This window comes from Protobothrops mucrosquamatus, unplaced genomic scaffold (genome assembly GCF_001527695.2).
Source record: "Protobothrops mucrosquamatus isolate PMUCROS unplaced genomic scaffold, P.Mucros_1.0 scaffold990, whole genome shotgun sequence".
Lineage (NCBI taxonomy): Eukaryota > Metazoa > Chordata > Lepidosauria > Squamata > Viperidae > Protobothrops > Protobothrops mucrosquamatus.
The window spans coordinates 90,752-108,268 of record NW_015387229.1 but is presented as its reverse complement, the minus strand read 5'-3'; the positions used below and the strand labels follow the sequence as shown (position 1 = coordinate 108,268).

Here is a 17,517-nt window from a genome sequence, read left to right as displayed (position 1 = left end):
GCATATCTAAAGCTGTAAAAAGTTATAATATTATTTAATGATTTGGCACAACTGTGTAATGCCCAGAAAGATATGCAGTGTTTAAAATTTCAAAAATGTTACTCAAAGCTTTACAAAAAGGATAAGAATTTAATGGAAAATGAATTAAAGCCTTTTCTTTCTGCATGGATAATCAATCAAATAAGCTACTGAGTCTTCCCAGTATGAAGAAATTTATATTATCGACAGTATGAAAAATGGTAAAATATCAAGGCTCCCATAGGCTGATTTAAAACTACTTATACTTTTTTCCAAAAGATGTCTGAATTTGACTCACCATTAGGTTTTCGTAATAATTCTTTACAGATAAAGATAAACGATGTGCTACTTGAAGTATAGATTTATTAATTAATTAAATGTGTTTACCACTCAGTATGAGCAATCTTCACAATAGAGCAATATTCATTCTCCATGAGGCATCAAAATCATCAAAGAGCCTATTTAACAATGAAATCTTTTAAAAAAACTTTCTAAAAATCAGCCATGCGAAGATCAAGCTATTTTCAGGGGTAGCATATTCTACAATGTTAAGGTCATCTTGAAGCAGACCTGCATTGTAGCCAATGCTCCCCTCATTTCACACGGGGGCAGGAAACTGAACAGGTCACCTCTTCAGTGATCTGACAAAATGGGCAGAATCAGAGATGGTCCATGAAGTAACCTGGCACTGTGCCATATTTTGAATTGACCAGCATTTTGAACTGAGCCCAGAAACCCATTGGCAACTCTAAAATAGCTGTTATCCAACAGCCCGATAACCACATTTTGTACCACCTGTAGCTTCTGGTACAGGGCCATCAGCAGCTTCTGGTACAGGGCCATCAGCAGCAGCAGAAATACTAAGTTGTGGTGCTAAGGACAGAAGTCACTTTGCTGATGCCTCCCAGTAAAGCAGGCATGTCAAACTCGCGACGTCACGTGACGTCGCACGACGTATCAGAGCTTTTTCGCCATTGCCGGCAATCGGGTGGGCGCGGCTCCGGTATGATGAAACCGGCCCGCGGGCCGGCAGTTTGACACCCCTGCAGTAAAGCCATAAACTGTGCACCAGCTGAAACTAGGCAAAGGCCCTCCTCACTTGTGGTCACCAGTCTGTTTAAGCAGAAACCTTGAACCCAAAAGAATTTTGCAGGCCGAAAAGGGAATTATCAAAACTATGAGCAGAGGCAGTTGTCCCTTTTTTTAAGGGAGAACAAAGCTTTTTTTTTTTTTTTTGCTTGTCACATCCTCTGCATCACATCACAAGAGCACTTAAATAAAAAAGATAAAACATCTTGCCGCTGGCCATAGAGAATATAAACAGACTTAATCTGAAAGTAGGTCAGTTGCTGGAATTCTTGTTACCTAATCCTCCTTTCTACAGCACCTCATTAATATGAGGTTTTAGGTTGGTTTCTTGGATTATCAATTTTCTACTGAGATTTGGAGGAAGAGAAAAAGTTGGCCAGGACACACCCCCCCCCCAAGTTATGGACCTGCTCCTTCAGAAACATGGCTCCACCTAGAGGCACAATTGCAACCTATCTTTCAGGCTAACCAAGAGGTTTATGAACAAACAGCAGCTTCATCTTAAAAGGGTTTAGTTTAAGCTTATTTCTCCCTTACCAGTCCTTGTTACCCTCCAAACGCCAACTTAGGACCTGCACAGCATGTCCGGCTCAATTCAACTCATTAACAAATATAGATATCAAAATATCCTGCAAAGTTGAAAGGATTCCAACAAGCTTCATATGTCCTAATGAAGTAGTTATCAGTTATGGACAGATTGAGATTATTAGAAAATTGTACAGCCTGAAGTTGTAGATCCATCTGTGAGCAATATCTGTTCTTTTCCCCAGGAATTTTGAAAATGGATTATTATTCGTTCTTCTTCTCCAAAAACAAGAAATCAGACTAACAGAATGTTATCAAGACTCTTTTCTATTTGAGAGGGTTTGCTTTTTAGTAGTTGATTTGCATTTGCAATTTTCAGCCTATGCAATTAATAGTAAGATTTGTGGATTGAAACGTGCATGCACGGGGTCTACAGTGGCCATGTTTGCAACCAATATATTGACCTTTATGATAATTGACAGCACTGGAGTCCTTCCTTGGATGTTGTATAGATCGATCTACATCTGATCTAAATCATCTTTTTTGAAGTTAGTCAGTTGTAAAAATAAATCCGTATGGTGAGATGGTTTCAGTGATGCTCAGAGGTACTGTACCAAGTGAAAGTTAAACTATGAATATCTAAACGATTAAAAAATAATAATATATTAATGTTGGGGAAAACAGAGCAGAGACTGTTGTGTGCCAGCCAGAGTAACGTTTGGTAAGGTGGGAGGCTATATAAATTTCATTAATAAAGAAAAGCAACTGGATTAAATTGACCCTAGTTAAGATGAGTGTTTGAGAAATTGCTTTTTATGCCAGCATAGTTAAGACGAAATAAGACGGTCTCTAAAAATTGCTTTGTTTCTGCTGCTAGTCATGGCGGTCAAATGCCTGGGGCCTAGTTTATGGCTGGGCATAACTGGAATAGAAGCCAACCTATCTAAAAATATCCAGTTAAAAATTAGGGGTAGTCAACCTTGGCTCTTTTATGACTCGTGGACTTCAACCCCCAGAATTCCTGAGCCAGCACAGCTGGCTCAGGAATTCTGGGAGTTGAAGTCCACGAGTCATAAAAGAGCCAAGGTTGACTACCCCTGAGTTAAATGGATGTAGTGCCCAGTTCAGTGAAAGACAAGTAATGTCACTCTCTCCTTTGGAACTTTTTTAGGGGCCACCAGGTTCCTTTGACTTCTTGCTGTTGATGATGGCAGATATCAGGAATGATATTGCTGAGCTACAAGAGAGGATCTTTGGACACAGGACTCATTCATCAGCAGAGGAGTTTCCACTACCTCAGGAATTTGCTAACTACCAGGATGTAGACATTGGATCTGGAGAGGACTATAAACAGAGGACTATACCAAAAGACACCAGAACACCTGAAGAAGGCAATCATTAAAAAAAGGACCTCTGCTTTGGAAAGACTGAAAAGGGGTTGGGTTGTGATCCACAGGTCACTTAAGCCAGCTTATTTGCACGCACCTCAGCTTAGCAGTAGAAAAATCAGTGGACAGTAAGATCATGTGGTCAGGAAGGTTATTACATTTCTTTCCCTAAACATTATGGTCCAAACAATGAGGCAAGGTAGATTATTAATGATGCTATATTAAAGTCTTGTCTTGCAGTTTCTTCCTGTATCAAACAGAGTTCCGGCTTTTTTTTACCTCTCAGGGTGCTGAGGAATTTTTTGGGAAATTTATTGGGGTATTTTTGAGCTTACTTTTATTACCTGCCCACACTTCCCAGTCTGAAGAAGCCCTACAGGAGGATTAACACAGTGCCTTTCCTTTGCGTTTAAAGAAAGTGTAGGAATCAGGAACTGGAGAGCTAACTGTACAGTGGGACACCCACCAGAAGAACAGGCCAAAGTTATCTTAGTCCAGAACCCTCTTACAATGGCCAATCAGTTGCCTGTCAGGTGCCCACAAAGAAGAGACAGAAAAATGCCTCTTCTAACCAATCTTCCCCTGCAGAGATACTGGCGTCAAGCCAGTGGTGGGATTCAAATATGTGAACAACCGGTTCTCTGTGTGGATGCCACTTCCGGAAGCCCTTTCTGGGCCTGGGCAACAAAAAATTAGCTACCGGTTCTGCCGAAGTGGTGCGAACCAGCTGAATCCCACCACTGCCTCAAGCCAGAGATAATGTTGCATCTTCATCATGAATGGTCCTGTCCTCCATGAGCTTATCTAATCCTCCTTCAAAGACATCCAAGTGAATGACTATTACTCTTTCTTGTGGGAACAGACACATGAATTTTACAAGAATTTACTTATAAGAATCTCATTGGAAATTCTTTTTCCCTTGGAAGAAAAAAATTGGTTTTCATCAAACTGAATGAGAACTAATAGCAACAGAAAAGTGGGGGCATCTTTCAACATAGCCTGAGTGATTAACACCCAGAGGAAGTTTTTGTAACTAGAATATCCCACTGAAAATTGCATATATTTGAGTGTTTTCTCTAGAAAAGAATACATTCTTTTATGTGGAAACCATTAAAACTGCTCTGCTAGAAAGAAAATACAATCATGTGACCATGGGGGAGGGGTCAGCTGTGTCATAGTCAAGGTTGTCTACATCATGCAATAGATCAGGGGTCTTCAAACGTCGCCCTTTTATGACTTGTGGAGTTCAACCCCCAGGATTCCTCAGCCAGCATGCCTGGCTGAGGAATTCTGGGAGTTGAAGTCCACAAGTCATAAAAAGGCCAAGTTTGAAGACCCCTGCAATAGATTAACATCGGCACAACAGGGATGATCTCACATCTGCAATAGCAAATGTTCTGAAAGAGGCAGGATTGCTCCAAGTGCATCAGTGTAACTGTCCAGGTAAAGAAACCTGGATATTGGCTACAGTACTGTGGCTGAAACGGTTTGTAGATTGCACTGTTAAAGTTGTACTCTATTTTAAACATGCACTGATAATGTATAAAGTTATATAAATATTTTATTGTTCAACGCTTTTTCTTCTGTTTGAATTTGACTCTTCCTTCTTCACCAGAGAGATTATTTTAGCTGAATGCACCTGAACATAGAACCAGACACAAAGTAAGATCTAAACTTATGCCTGCAAAATATCCTCAGTGTGGATAGTCTGAAGTGGTATTTTCAAACCTTATAACTTACAAATTGGTCAGTCTGTGATTAATTCAGTGTTTCCTCTTGTAATAGTGCAGCAAGATGGGTCCCTCCCAGTTGCCTCTGGTGCCTTAATCATTGTGTCTCCTGCTAGTGGCATCTGATGAAGGAAAGTCTTTAACTGGTGGACAGAGAGGCTCCACTGGTTCCTACTGGCAAGTCTGTTGTAAGGAAGAGTTCAACAGTACAATAATGAACCAATTGAATTAGACGTCTGGAATTTTAATGGAAAATTAATGGGAAGATGATATAAAGCCCGAACTAGAATGGAAACTTTATATGTATATGAAATCAAGCCTTCTTGGTTGCCATTGCAGTTAACCATATGCTCTGTTTAAATCATGCCATTGCTATTTTATTAATGCCAATTTAATCAACTATTTTGTAACACTGTAATGAGACAATCGCAGGTATATTTTTGTTCTCTCTTTTTTAAGCTGTAGCTTAACATATTTGCAATAAAACGGTGATTGGGGTAGAAAACGCTTTTTAAAACCACTGCCTCAAGGATGCTGTGCAATGCTAAGGTCAAATGCCATTGAAAATAATTGGAAATAATTTTGCTTCCCCAAAAGAGAAGGAACCCCCTCAACATTTCTGCCAATGGAGAAGCCCTGTGTATTTACAGAAAGCTCTATGGTTTAGATGCGTTGTTGGAAGGATATCTTAATTAATACAGTAGTACAAACTGATAAGGCATGGAGTGTACGAAATCCTGACAAACTTTTTCAGCTCATTGGCATGCCCTAAAATCAGACACCAGTTCTTTCTTTCAGGAGACCACATTTTTAAAAGTCAAAAAGGATACTAAATGGTATCCCCTTTCCACTTTGCACTTTGATTGGAAGGACATCAATAATGCTTGGAGAACACAGTACCTCTGTTACAAGCTTTTCCTTTTGTAGGACTGCTCTGTAAATATTATTGTTGTTATTCAAAACTGGTAATTATGTGGAAGGGTTCACCCCAAGAATGGCTAAAATCTAAAACTTTTGTCCAGGTTTCCTGAGTTCATAGGCACCTCCTATCCAATTCAGGTAAATGCAGATGGTCCTTGACTTATGATCACAATGGGAACCAGAATTTCCATTGCTAAGCAAGGTGGTTGTTAAATGAGTCACACCTCATTTTATGACCTTTTTGCCACAAATCAAGCTTCCCCTTATTGAGTTTGCTTGTCGGAAGCTGTTTGGGAAGGTCACAAGTGGCAATCACAAAAGCCTGGGATGGAGCAACCATTATAAATACATGCCGGTTGCCTGTGTTTTGATCACATGACCATGAAGATGGTTGTAAGTGTGAGGACTGGTTGTAAGTTTTTTTTTTCAATGCTGCTATAGCTTTGAACGGTCGCAAAGCAAATAGGACGTACAAGTCAAGGACTACCTGTAGGATTATCGTTTCCCACAATAAAACAAAATCTAGTATTTCTCCAAGTACAAACTTTAAATCTTTTTTGCTTGGTATTTTGTTCTTTGGCACAGAATACAAATACGAATAAGAAGAAGCAGAAACTTAAGTATAACTTTACTGATTAATCAGTTGACCATTTCAAAGCAATGGGCATCTGCCACAAGTAAGTAGTAGTGAAAGAAGAGGAAAGAAGAGGAATAGTTTTCATTTGAGTAATCTCTTCAGATTTTAAGGCGATCTCTGCCTATAATCTGATGAATAAATTATCCCACAGAATCCTCATGTAAATGAATGAATGATGCTAGGACAAAACAAATGAATTATACCATAAATTTCTAGGATTATATGCTATCATTTTTCAGATGATGTTTTATAGCAAACAAACCAAAGGAACCAAGTATTGTGTCTTTGTGCACAGGTAGAAACATATGTAGTACATTATTATTTATACTAATTATATGAAGTACTAAAAATGTATAAAACTGTAATTATGCAGTATATTTGCAAATAAAGAGGGATATTTTTTTAATGGTGGTGTTGACTCTCGTTATCTTTTTTTCTGGCTTCTTTTTACAACTGCCTTTAAAGAGACAGTGGCTTCACTGGATAGCAGAGAGGTCAAAGGACTAATAAATCTATCTCTTTGAATGAAGGGATATTATTTTCCTTAGAGATTCAAACACAGAGATTTACATTTGCCTTGGATAACAGCCAAAAACAACAGGAAGACTTAACCATTTTCTCTGAGGGAACCCACAATCACAACAACAACAACAATAATAATAATAATAATAATAATATAAAAATAATAATAATAAAGTTTGAAGGGACCTTGGAGGTCATCTAGTCCACCCCCCTGCTCAGGCAGGAAACCCTATACCATTTCGGACAAATGGCTGTCCAGTCTCTTCTTTAAAACTTCCAGTGTTGGAGCATTCACCTCTTCTGGAGGCAGGTTGTTCCACTGGTTAATTGTTCTGTCAGGAAGTTTCTCCTTAGTTCTAGGTTGCTTCTCTCCTTGATTAGTTTCTATCCATCTATTATTATTACAGATAAAATTCAGGTAAAGTATAAAATTTATTTTCAACATTGCCTATTGCAAGCCATGCATCTAAAAAGGGTGTTGTGCCTGTTCTCCAGTTCATTTTTTTTTTAATCCTGCCTTTCTTGGTGGTGAATATATCTAAGCTCCTTCCTCCTCCATTTCCCCCACTACAGTCCTGTGCGATGAGTTGGGCTGAGACAGTGACTGGACCGAAGTCATTCAGACATCTTTGATGCCTAAGGCAGGAGTAGAAATCACAAGTCTCCTGGGTTTTATTCTGAGACCTTAACTACTAGAGCAAATGGACTCTCTAATAATTCACTCACTCACCCACCTACCCACCCACCAGGATTTAAATGCCATTCCAGTCCAATAGGACTCAAACAACCAGAACAAACAAAGGAGGTTCAAATTATCAACCAGTTCTGTACAGGTCAACACAAACCCAAATACAACCAAAGATGACTGGTAGCTGGAGTCACATGGCTTCCCATACCTGCAGTCTTCATCGTGCTGAGATTGAATCTGAACCAATTACTCTCCATCTCCCCCCAGCAGCCCCAACAGCCTTCGGGTGCTGGAATAGGATCTCTATCACATCTGCTCTTTGACCCTGTATACAGATGCCCCTGTGCTAATGAATTACCTCTCCCAGTGACTTCCTATGTGGTACATAGATATCAAGAGGGGCAAGTGTTTTGAGTCATGCGGCATATACCATGACCTTAGAGCATGACCACTTCATCTCACCAATGCTAACTGGAACTTTTTCAGGCAATAGAAGAACCATTGTGAAACAGTGTGTCCCACTTCTAAGCCTCAGAGGCAGTCAAATAGGATACTAATAGAATCAAAAGCGATTGAGAGATCCAGGAGGACCAAAAGAGTTGCATGCCCGATTGACTACCATGATAGAATCAGTCAGTCACAAATCTCCACACATGTAATAGAAGAAAATCTGTCAAGAATGCTTCTCACCAGTCTTTCTAACGCATTCATGATAGTTCATCACCCCCTTAGTTTTGATTCTCTCCTCTCTTTCTCATCATAGTATAGCCACTTGTCATATGTTGTATATAGGTCCATTATGGGATCAGAAGCCTTTTTTGAAATAAAGAAAATCCTATATAAGAACAAAACTTAAAGGAAACCTGGATTTCATGTTGGTCATCTTCTGTTATGGATTATAGGATTTTCCAAGTCCATGAAAGAGAATGCAGGGCTTCAACAAATATCAAGACCGTGCTATATGATATTATCATTCTACATTTGCACTAGTCAAACCGCATCTGGATTATGTGTAGTTCTGGTTGCCACAATACAAAAAGGATATTGAGGAAGTGAAAAATGCAGAGAAAAATGACATGGATGATAACAGGCTTGGAGGCTAAATCCTATGAAAGAAGTTAAAGGAACTTGGTATGTTTAGCTTCAATAAGAGAAGGCTAAGGGGAGACATGAAAACAGTCTTCCAATACAAGATTTATTTTCCATAGCAGTCAAGGATGAGATAAGACCCAATGGGAGGAAGCTTAACAAAAATTTAAACTTGAAATAAAGAGAAATTTCCTGATGGAGCTATTAAGCAGTAAAATAGCCTGTCTCCTAAGATGTGTGTATTCTGTCACAGGAGATTTTCAGTATGAGATTAGACAGTTCTTTGTCTGGGATGATATGAAAATTCTTGCTCTAGGCAGGGGGTTGGATTAGAAGACTTCCAAAATCTCTTCCACTCTATGATTCTATGAAATGCAATCCAACTGCATCTAAGGGAAACCAACTAATTTCCCATTGGGGAACGTGCAGTATATGATTTCTAAATTTTTTAAAAATGTGTCAAAGAAAAGTGGCCAATACCTAGATGTATTGTAACTTTAGGATTGAGAATGTGCCCAACTTTTATGTTGATCTTCTTTCTTTGGCGATAAATCTGATGGGGAGAATTAAATGGTAGATAGTTCAAGTTCAATTTATTATTACAGCCAAAGGCCACACATAAAAATCAAACAAATGGTAGATATGATTTCCACCCAGAAGCTGTTCAAATAAGGATCCCCATGTAGCTTTTGTTCCACATCCACTGTGCTACTGGGTCCATGTTGTTAAACTTTAATAGCTTCTTGCTTGGGGGAAACCAAGACACAAGTCCTCAAAGAGTTTTGCTTAGGTTCCCTGCATGGGTGATGAATACACTCCATCACATTGAGTTAAAGGCATTCTAGATGTTTGTTCTTGACTACTTGAATATTTAGTATTTATTGTAAACTAGCTATACCCGGCCACGCATTGCTGTGGCTCAGTCTGGTAAAAGCATGTGTTGCTTTTACGTCCAACAGATGGCGCTGTTTTTTTTAAAAAAAGCATGTTTTTACCTGTCACAGGTGTGACATCTATATAATATAGGTATATAAAAACACGCGCGTATTCGAATGCAACGTTGTCTCAAAATTTCAAAGCAATCGGTGAAGAACTTTCGAAGATTTAAGATTTTGAACAAACGCACATTTACATTTCTATTTATATAGAAGATATAGATATAGATTGGTCTCATTCATGGACCTACATTGCATCTTGTTTTCTTTCACTTGATAGTTGTGCTTGTTTTCTAGAAATGATACACTGCCAACCTTGAACCTAAAAGAGAAAGGGGATGTCCGATTCAAATAAAAAATTCTGCTTATTTCAGACAAATTCTCGCTTGCAGTCACTTCAGCCAAGAATACGCTGAGTGGCCTCAAACAAATGATTTCCCAATAGAGCCTTTTAAGCATCTGTTGTTTTTATCTGCTTTATGTGACATTAGCATTAAAAATAACTGCAGTATTATAAGTAGCAGGCATCCCAAACTCTTTAGATGTGTTTGATTAAGAGCTTGTTCTGGTGCCATTTGCAGAAGAAATTGGCATTTTTAATCCTCATGGACTTTATCATGTTTATACACCAGTGAGGCACTTAGCAAATGTTCTAAGGTACTTCCATTTTGTCACATGCTGAAAGGATTAAAACAAGCAAACATGAGTTTTTGCTTCATCCTATAATCCATTGAAATTATCCCCAGGAAAGTGTCTATTCCAAAAACATCGGTTTGCCAATTTGCTGATGATATACCCAGATTCATAGTATAGGTCAGGGGTAGGCAACCTTGGCTCTTTTATGACTCGTGGATGTCAACTCCCAGAATTCCTGAGCCAGCATGGCTCCGCTTGGAAACCTCTCCCTTTCCCCTCAGCATGGCTGGCTCAGGAATTCTGGGAGTTGAAGTCCACGAGTCATAAAAGAGCCAAGGTTGCCTACCCCTGGTATAGGTAGTCCTTGACTTATGACCATTCATTTAAAAATTGTCAAGCACCAGGGAAATCAGAAGATCCAGGCAGTTCAAATGGGTATAAAGATTTATTGCAAGCTTAAGCTCTCTACAAGAATCTGAACTACTAAGGGTCAAAGCAATTTGGCAGTAGATAAGGAATGCAAGGTGAGCTGGACTTAGGTATTTTGTGGGTGTGAAGGGACTCATGACTAATGATGCATTTGACTCCTCCCTCAGGCTCAACCTGGTCATCTTCTACAAAAACTGTTCTAAGTTATAACGGTGCTGAAAAGAGTGACTTACAACTGGTCCTTGCTTTTATGACCATCGCAGCATCCCCATGGTTATATGATCAAAATTCAGGCACTTGGCAACTGGGATATATTGAGGACGGTCACAGTGTCCTAGGGTCACATGATTGCCATTTACAATCTTCCTAGGGGCCTTCCAACAAGAAAAGTTAATCAGGGAAGCCAGATTCATTTAACAACCATGTGATGCAGTTAATGACCCCTGCAAAAAAGATCATAAAACCAGGCACAACTAACTTAATAACCATAATATTAAGTGTTCTGAACTTCTGGTTGTGATTGTAAGTCAAGGATTACCTGTAGTCACCAGGCAGTCTGGGTTTTGCTAATACTAAGAGGAATGACAGAGAACTTTATGGCTTGCCTATTTGCTCATACCCATAACTCTCTGTCGCTTCTTGGGAAACCATTTTGGATAAGTCACTTTCAGAAGATTCCACCCTCATTCTGGAAAGGTAGAGCACAACATTTGCATTTTCATTTAGAGCGAGACAATGCTGTGCCACAGAATGCAATCTGCATATGCCTTCCAAGTCCCCTTACAGAACCGCATGTGTTGATGATTTTCCTTTTGAAAGCAGTGCTGATGTTGCAGCCGCTGAATTAGATCTAGGCTATTTAAAAAGTAAATAGCTGGGAAGCATTTCAGAAAGAAAATAGCTTCTTCTTCAAGCTCTCCAAGTTATGTGCAAACTCTTTGCAGATTTCTGTCACCTCTCATTAACTTTTAGACCCTTTGAGACTTCTTCTTTTGGTCCAGAGATTGCAGCCAAATGTTTGATTTTAGAAGTTGCTAGCAGCATCTAATACAGTACACGCCCTAAGTCAAATTTTATCATCATAAGTCAGCTCCCGGCTTCTCTCTCCAACTTCTTCTCAACCGGGTGCTTTCTTTATCAATGCACTATGGCCCACCTTGTAGTAATGGTTCCCAGGGTCTAGATACATGTTGCATTTTATTGATTTATTGAGCTGTTTATCACTTACCATTTGGCAAAGGTTCTCTGCCTAAGATACAAACAAAAGCAAACAAAAACAAGAGCAGTGGCTCAGTGGCTTAATGACAATGAAAATGTTCTCTGCTCTGGCGGTCCGAGTCCTAGCATTGCATGTCGGGGTGAGTTCCTATCACTCACCTCAGCTTCTGTCCACCTAACAGTTCGAAAGCATGTTCTATGCAAGTAGATATATAGGTACCACTTTGGTGAGGAGACGAGTTGGTGCTCCATGCAGGCAGTCAGATTCCTGCCACCTTTGAACCTTCCTGGCTGCAAAGTGGTTCTGGGGAGGGAGGGGGCCTCTTTGCAAAGTGGTTCTGGGGAGGGAGGGGGCCTTGGCTGACACTGCAGAAGAGATGCTTGTCTTTCTTTCTGGTTCAAAGCCAGTTTGCCCTCCTGTGGTACCTCCTCTGGGAAGCGCACAAGCTTTTCCTACAACAGAGCTGGTACCTTGCCAGCCAAACTAGTACTCTGCAATAGCAACATGGTCTCAATGCCATACACTAATAATAATAACAGCCCATCCTACCTACTAATAATAATAACAGCCCATCCTACCTACTAATAATAATAACAGCCCATCCTACCTCACAAGATTGTTATTGTGAGGTGGGACAACCACTCATGCTACCTTGAGCTCCTGTAGGAAACACTGAATATAATTCTAATAAAGAAATAAGTGAACAAAGATATAAGTGTACATGTCCTGAAAAAGCTAGTTCCCCTTAGGACAGACACGTCAAACACAAGGCCCAGGGGCCAGATGAGGCCCGCGAAGTGGTTTCATGTGGCCCGCAAAGCCATCCTGGAAACAGTGAGGGAATGGCCCCCGCTGCCTTGGCCCTGGCCCAGGCCAGCCGGGAGCCAATGTACAATTTTGTGGTGGCCATCTATGCTGAAACGCATTCAGTCTTAGCTCCACAAGGCCATCTAGAAACAGCAAGGGACCGGTCCCTGCTGTGTCAACCCCGCCCCCTGGGTGCATGCTGGGGAGGTGTCATCCTTTGTGAGGAATGAAGAAATGGACCATACCTTGGCGCTTGCCCCGGTCCCACCCCCTTCTGCCAGAGACCCTCAGATCTGTCCCACTCATGCCCAGGCCCCCACAGGCACCCTTGACGCGAACGATGTAGAGATGGCCATGCCCACCCAGTAGGCTACACCCACTCCATCCACGCCCACCCAGTAGGCCACACCCACCCTCCCCCCCCGCCCCCCCGAGGGCAACCGCAATGCTGATGCGGCCTTCAATGAAATTGAGTTTGACACCCCTGCCTTAGGAGGTGCTCCCATCAACTTGTGTTGATATCTGCAAATGGTGGCAGCTGTAGAATGCCATTGCCTGTCTATCCTGGAGCATCTTTGTGTTCTCAAGAGAAATTCGGAAAACTTAAATGTTCTAATCTGATTCACAGGATGTGTTTTTAGAGTGATGGAATGTTAATCTGGAAAAGAAGGTGGAATATTCATTAAAAGAAGGAAAAAAGGTGAGTAATATCTTGGATTAGTCTTTGTTCTCTCATAACATTCTCCTCTGCTGCCAATATATATTAAAGAAAAAAGAAACAATCTTTCAGAGGAAATGAAAAATTCCAAGTTTCCCAAATCGCACAAATAAAACATCCATAGGGTGCACAAACTGAAAAGGCTAGTGGGAAATACAAAATTAAGTATGTGAAAGCAATAGCTGGAAATTAAAAACATATGTGATAAGTAATTAAAGTACTATGTCACTTAAGAAAAATCTCCATATTCTTTCTTTCTTAACACAGACATATCAAAAGGTTCAGATTCATTCACCCAAAGCAATGTCATCTCATAAGTTGGTTCTGCTAAAAGGCACTTGAGGAAACAGTGGTCTCAAAAAAATGTAAATAGAAAAGCAAATACAAAATTAGTAAAATGCAATAAACATTATATTTATTTGTAGAGGAACATTGACCAGGCTCAAATTGTCCAGATACATTATGTGATGACTCAGCTCTCTGGAAAAGGTTCTGATGCTGGGAAAGGTGGAAGGAAAGAGAAGAGGATGATCACCAACAATGTGAATAGACACAGTAAAGTGGTGATGGGTTAGATAGAAGACCTGAAGGACGAGGTTAGGGATAGATCACCATGGAGAAAATTAGGCAGGACAAAAAAAAAGGCAGGACAAGAAGCAACAGATGGAAAATAATCAAGGAGAGAAGCAACCTTGAACTAAGGAGAAATTTCCTGACTGTTAGAACAATTAACCTTCCAACTTTATTATTATTATTATTACGGATCATCGCACAGTCAGCCAGATGTTCAGACTGGATTTGGCATTTTGTCTACCTATCGAGTCCTTACCCAGGACCTGGGATAGGCAGATGTGGATGTTTGATGGTATTACAGATATCGTCGCAGGATGGAAGCAGTTCCTAGTAAGGACGCCTTTTGCAATTGACTAATAGCGAATTTGTCAATGCCAATGGTGTTCAAGTGGTGCTCCAGTTGTTTTGGGATTGCACCCAAGGCACCTATTACTATTGGTACTTGCTTGCTTTTGCCACAGTCTTTCTATTTCTATTTGTAGGTCTTTGTATTTTGTTATCTTCTCCAGTTCTTTCTCGTCTATTCTGCTGTCTCAGGGCATTATTATTTATTTATTTATTATTTATTTATTTATAATATTATTTATTATTATTATTATTATTATTATTATTATTATTATTATTATTATTATTATTATTATTATCTATGCAGTTGCTAAGAGCTGAAATTGATTTGATGGCACGTAATCAATCAAGCATAAAAAAACATTCAGATTCCCTGGATCTGAGATCCTGAATGCTAATATTATCAGAGAAAAACTTCTCAATCCATAATTAAATTCTGCATGTTTTTATATATTTCTATCGTGTACACCCTTGGCTTCCCTTGCTTCAAGCTGAAAAGCCCCTAGTTGCTGTACCCTTTCTCCAGAGGACAGTTGATGTTGGACTGTCCTCAAAAGCTTTTCCAACTCTTTGGTATCCTTTTGTTTGCAAAACTGCATGGTGCCCCATAGATCAGGGATTTTCAAACTTGGTAACTTTAAAATTTATGGATTTCAACTCACATGCTGACTGAGGAATGCTGGGAGTTAAAATCCATAAGTCTTAAATTTGCCAAATTTGTAAATCGGCCATAGATAGCCTCTCTATCAAGTTATATAAGACCATATATTTTACTGGACATTCTACTTCAATTTCCAAAAAATGCGTAGAAAATGCAGCCCTTTAGGACAATGGCTGCTATGGACATTTTCTTTATCTGACACAGAGATTAGCAGAAGCGATCCATAAATGTGGCTATTGAGAAGTTTATCAATATCTGAAAGGAATATCCTCTCAGCAATTGCCATGGTCTTTTTCTGCTTGGTTCTCTCCAGATAAATTGGGGCTACAGCTGTCAAAATTCCCAGCCACACACAGCATCTTAAATTCTAATTGAATGAACATTCAATTCAACATTTTTAAATATTTTTAAATGTTGAATGAATTGGAATTCAGAACTGGCCATTCTGATTCCTTACAGAGCCACTTGCTTTGAAAAAAAGCTGAGACAAGATGTATATTCCAAACAGGGGAGAGGGAAATCTCCCCTTCTGATTCTTTGGGGGGTGGGAAATAAGATGCCTCGTCTCCCATTAAATGCTGCCTTCTCTTTTATGCCCATTTGGTTCCCACGGAGAGTTTCATTGTCAGAGATATGCAAGAATTGCCTGCTGCCTGCATGCTTGTGTCCAAATATTTGCACTGCTTAGAGATGAATTGCTCATTCAGCTAAATGCTCAATTGTGCCAGCACCCTTTTCATTCAAGAGAATAGGCGGGCCAGGTAGCCACAGGAGAGCTGGGAAAGACTTTCTCAAGACATGGAACACAGTCCCCAAAATCAGGCCTTTCCCCAACGAGGGACTGTGATCCTCTTGAGAAAATTCAGAAGCTGCAGCTGGTGCAAAATGCATTGACCAGAATGCTGCCTGATGCTCAAAAACAACATTACCCCATGTAAACAGCTGGGTTGAGGGCATTACTGCCATTCCCCACTCTCTTTGCATGCTGCCCTTAGCCTAGATCAGCGGCTCCCAACCTTTTCTATACCCCGCACCCCTAGAACGCTCCTGATATATTCTCGCACCCCTTACACAAGTTCAAAATAACGGCAACGAATTGTGCATATACACTATAATTTTGAAAACCCAAGTTTTTGCACCCCCTGGAATATCGTCTCGCATCCCCGGTTGGGAACCCCTGGGCTAGATGCTATGTGAAGGATGCACCCTCCTCAGATCCTTCTCACCGAACACAGGCTGGGGGACAAGGAAGAAACAAGTTTGTTTCATATTTTTCTGTATCAGTATATTTACTTTGCCACAAAGAAGAGGGAGTCAAGCTATTCTCCAAAGCACCTGAAGGCAGGACAAGAAGCAACGGGTGGAAACTAACCAAAGAGAGAAGCAACCTAGAACTAAGAAGAAACTTCCTGACAGTTAGAACAATTAACCAGTGGAACAACCTGCCTCCAGAAGTGGTGAATGCTCCAACACTGGAAGTTTTTAAGAAGAGACTAGGCAGCTATTTGTCTGAAATGGTATAGGGTTTCCTGCCTGAGCAGGGGGTTGGACTAGATGACCTCCAAGGTCCCTTCCAACTACTACTACTACTTATTATTATTATTATTATATCATCATCATCATCATCATCATCATCATTTCAAAGCAATAGATGTCTGAAATGGTATAGGGTTTCCTCCTGAGCAGGGGGTTGGACTAGATGACCTCCAAGGTCCCTTCCAACTTATTATTATTATTATTATTATTATTGTTGTTGTTGTTGTTGTTGTTGTTGTCGTCGTCATCATCATCATCATCATCATTTCAAAGCAATAGATGAAGGAAAACATTACTTTTCGAAAGCAGAATTTTTGTAAATGTTACAGTGTAATGTTTCAGTATAACTTTAATGATGATAATAATCAATATAATAATTAATAATAATCAAACAGATAAGCACTTGCCACATAATATCTCAGACATAAAAATTGGAAAGAAAAAAAGAAAGAAAGAAAGAAAGAAAGAAAGAAAGAAAGAAAGAAAGAAAGAAAGAAAGAAAGGAAGAAAGTAAGTAAGTAAGTTTGGGTAGTGGACATGGCAATTCCTACAGACAGGGGAACAGAAGTGAAAGAACTGAAGAAAATCACAAAATACAAGGACCTGCAAACAAGTAGAATGACTGTGGCAAAAGAAAGCAAAGATAGTACCAATTGTAATAAGAGCCTTAGGTGCAGTCCTAAAACATCTGGAGCACTGCTTGAATGCCCTTGGCATTGACAAAATCAGCATCGTACTTGGAGCAATTGTACTTGGAACAGCTAACATCCTATGTACAATACCTCTAAAACCATCAAACAACAACATCTGCCTATCTCAGGTCCTTGAGAAAGACTCAATAGGTGGATAAAAATGCCAAATCCAGTACCTAGCTGGCTGTGTGATGAACCATAATAATACTTATTAGGACAGCTTTCAAAAATGCCTCCATTCATAAAGTTGCTAGTCCCTTCCATGTTGATTGGGAGGCAGGGTAAGCCTAACTTGGCTAATGTAGCCCAATTATTATTTAAATAATGCCTTCAATTTTGTCTGGCCTCGACAAGGAGTA

General features: G+C 39.9%; 1 protein-coding gene across 1 annotated transcript in view; it reads left to right on the top strand.

Moving 5' to 3' along the window:
• CCBE1 (collagen and calcium binding EGF domains 1) overlaps positions 1–3,038 on the top strand; it is a 164,100-nt gene extending 161,062 nt beyond the window's left edge. The window contains exon 11 of the mRNA XM_015819795.1: positions 2,804–3,038. Coding sequence (XP_015675281.1) covers positions 2,804–3,034 — 231 coding nt within the window. The 3' untranslated portion in view covers positions 3,035–3,038. The remainder of the gene's footprint in view (positions 1–2,803) is intronic.
• Positions 3,039–17,517: the final 14,479 nt, after the last annotated feature.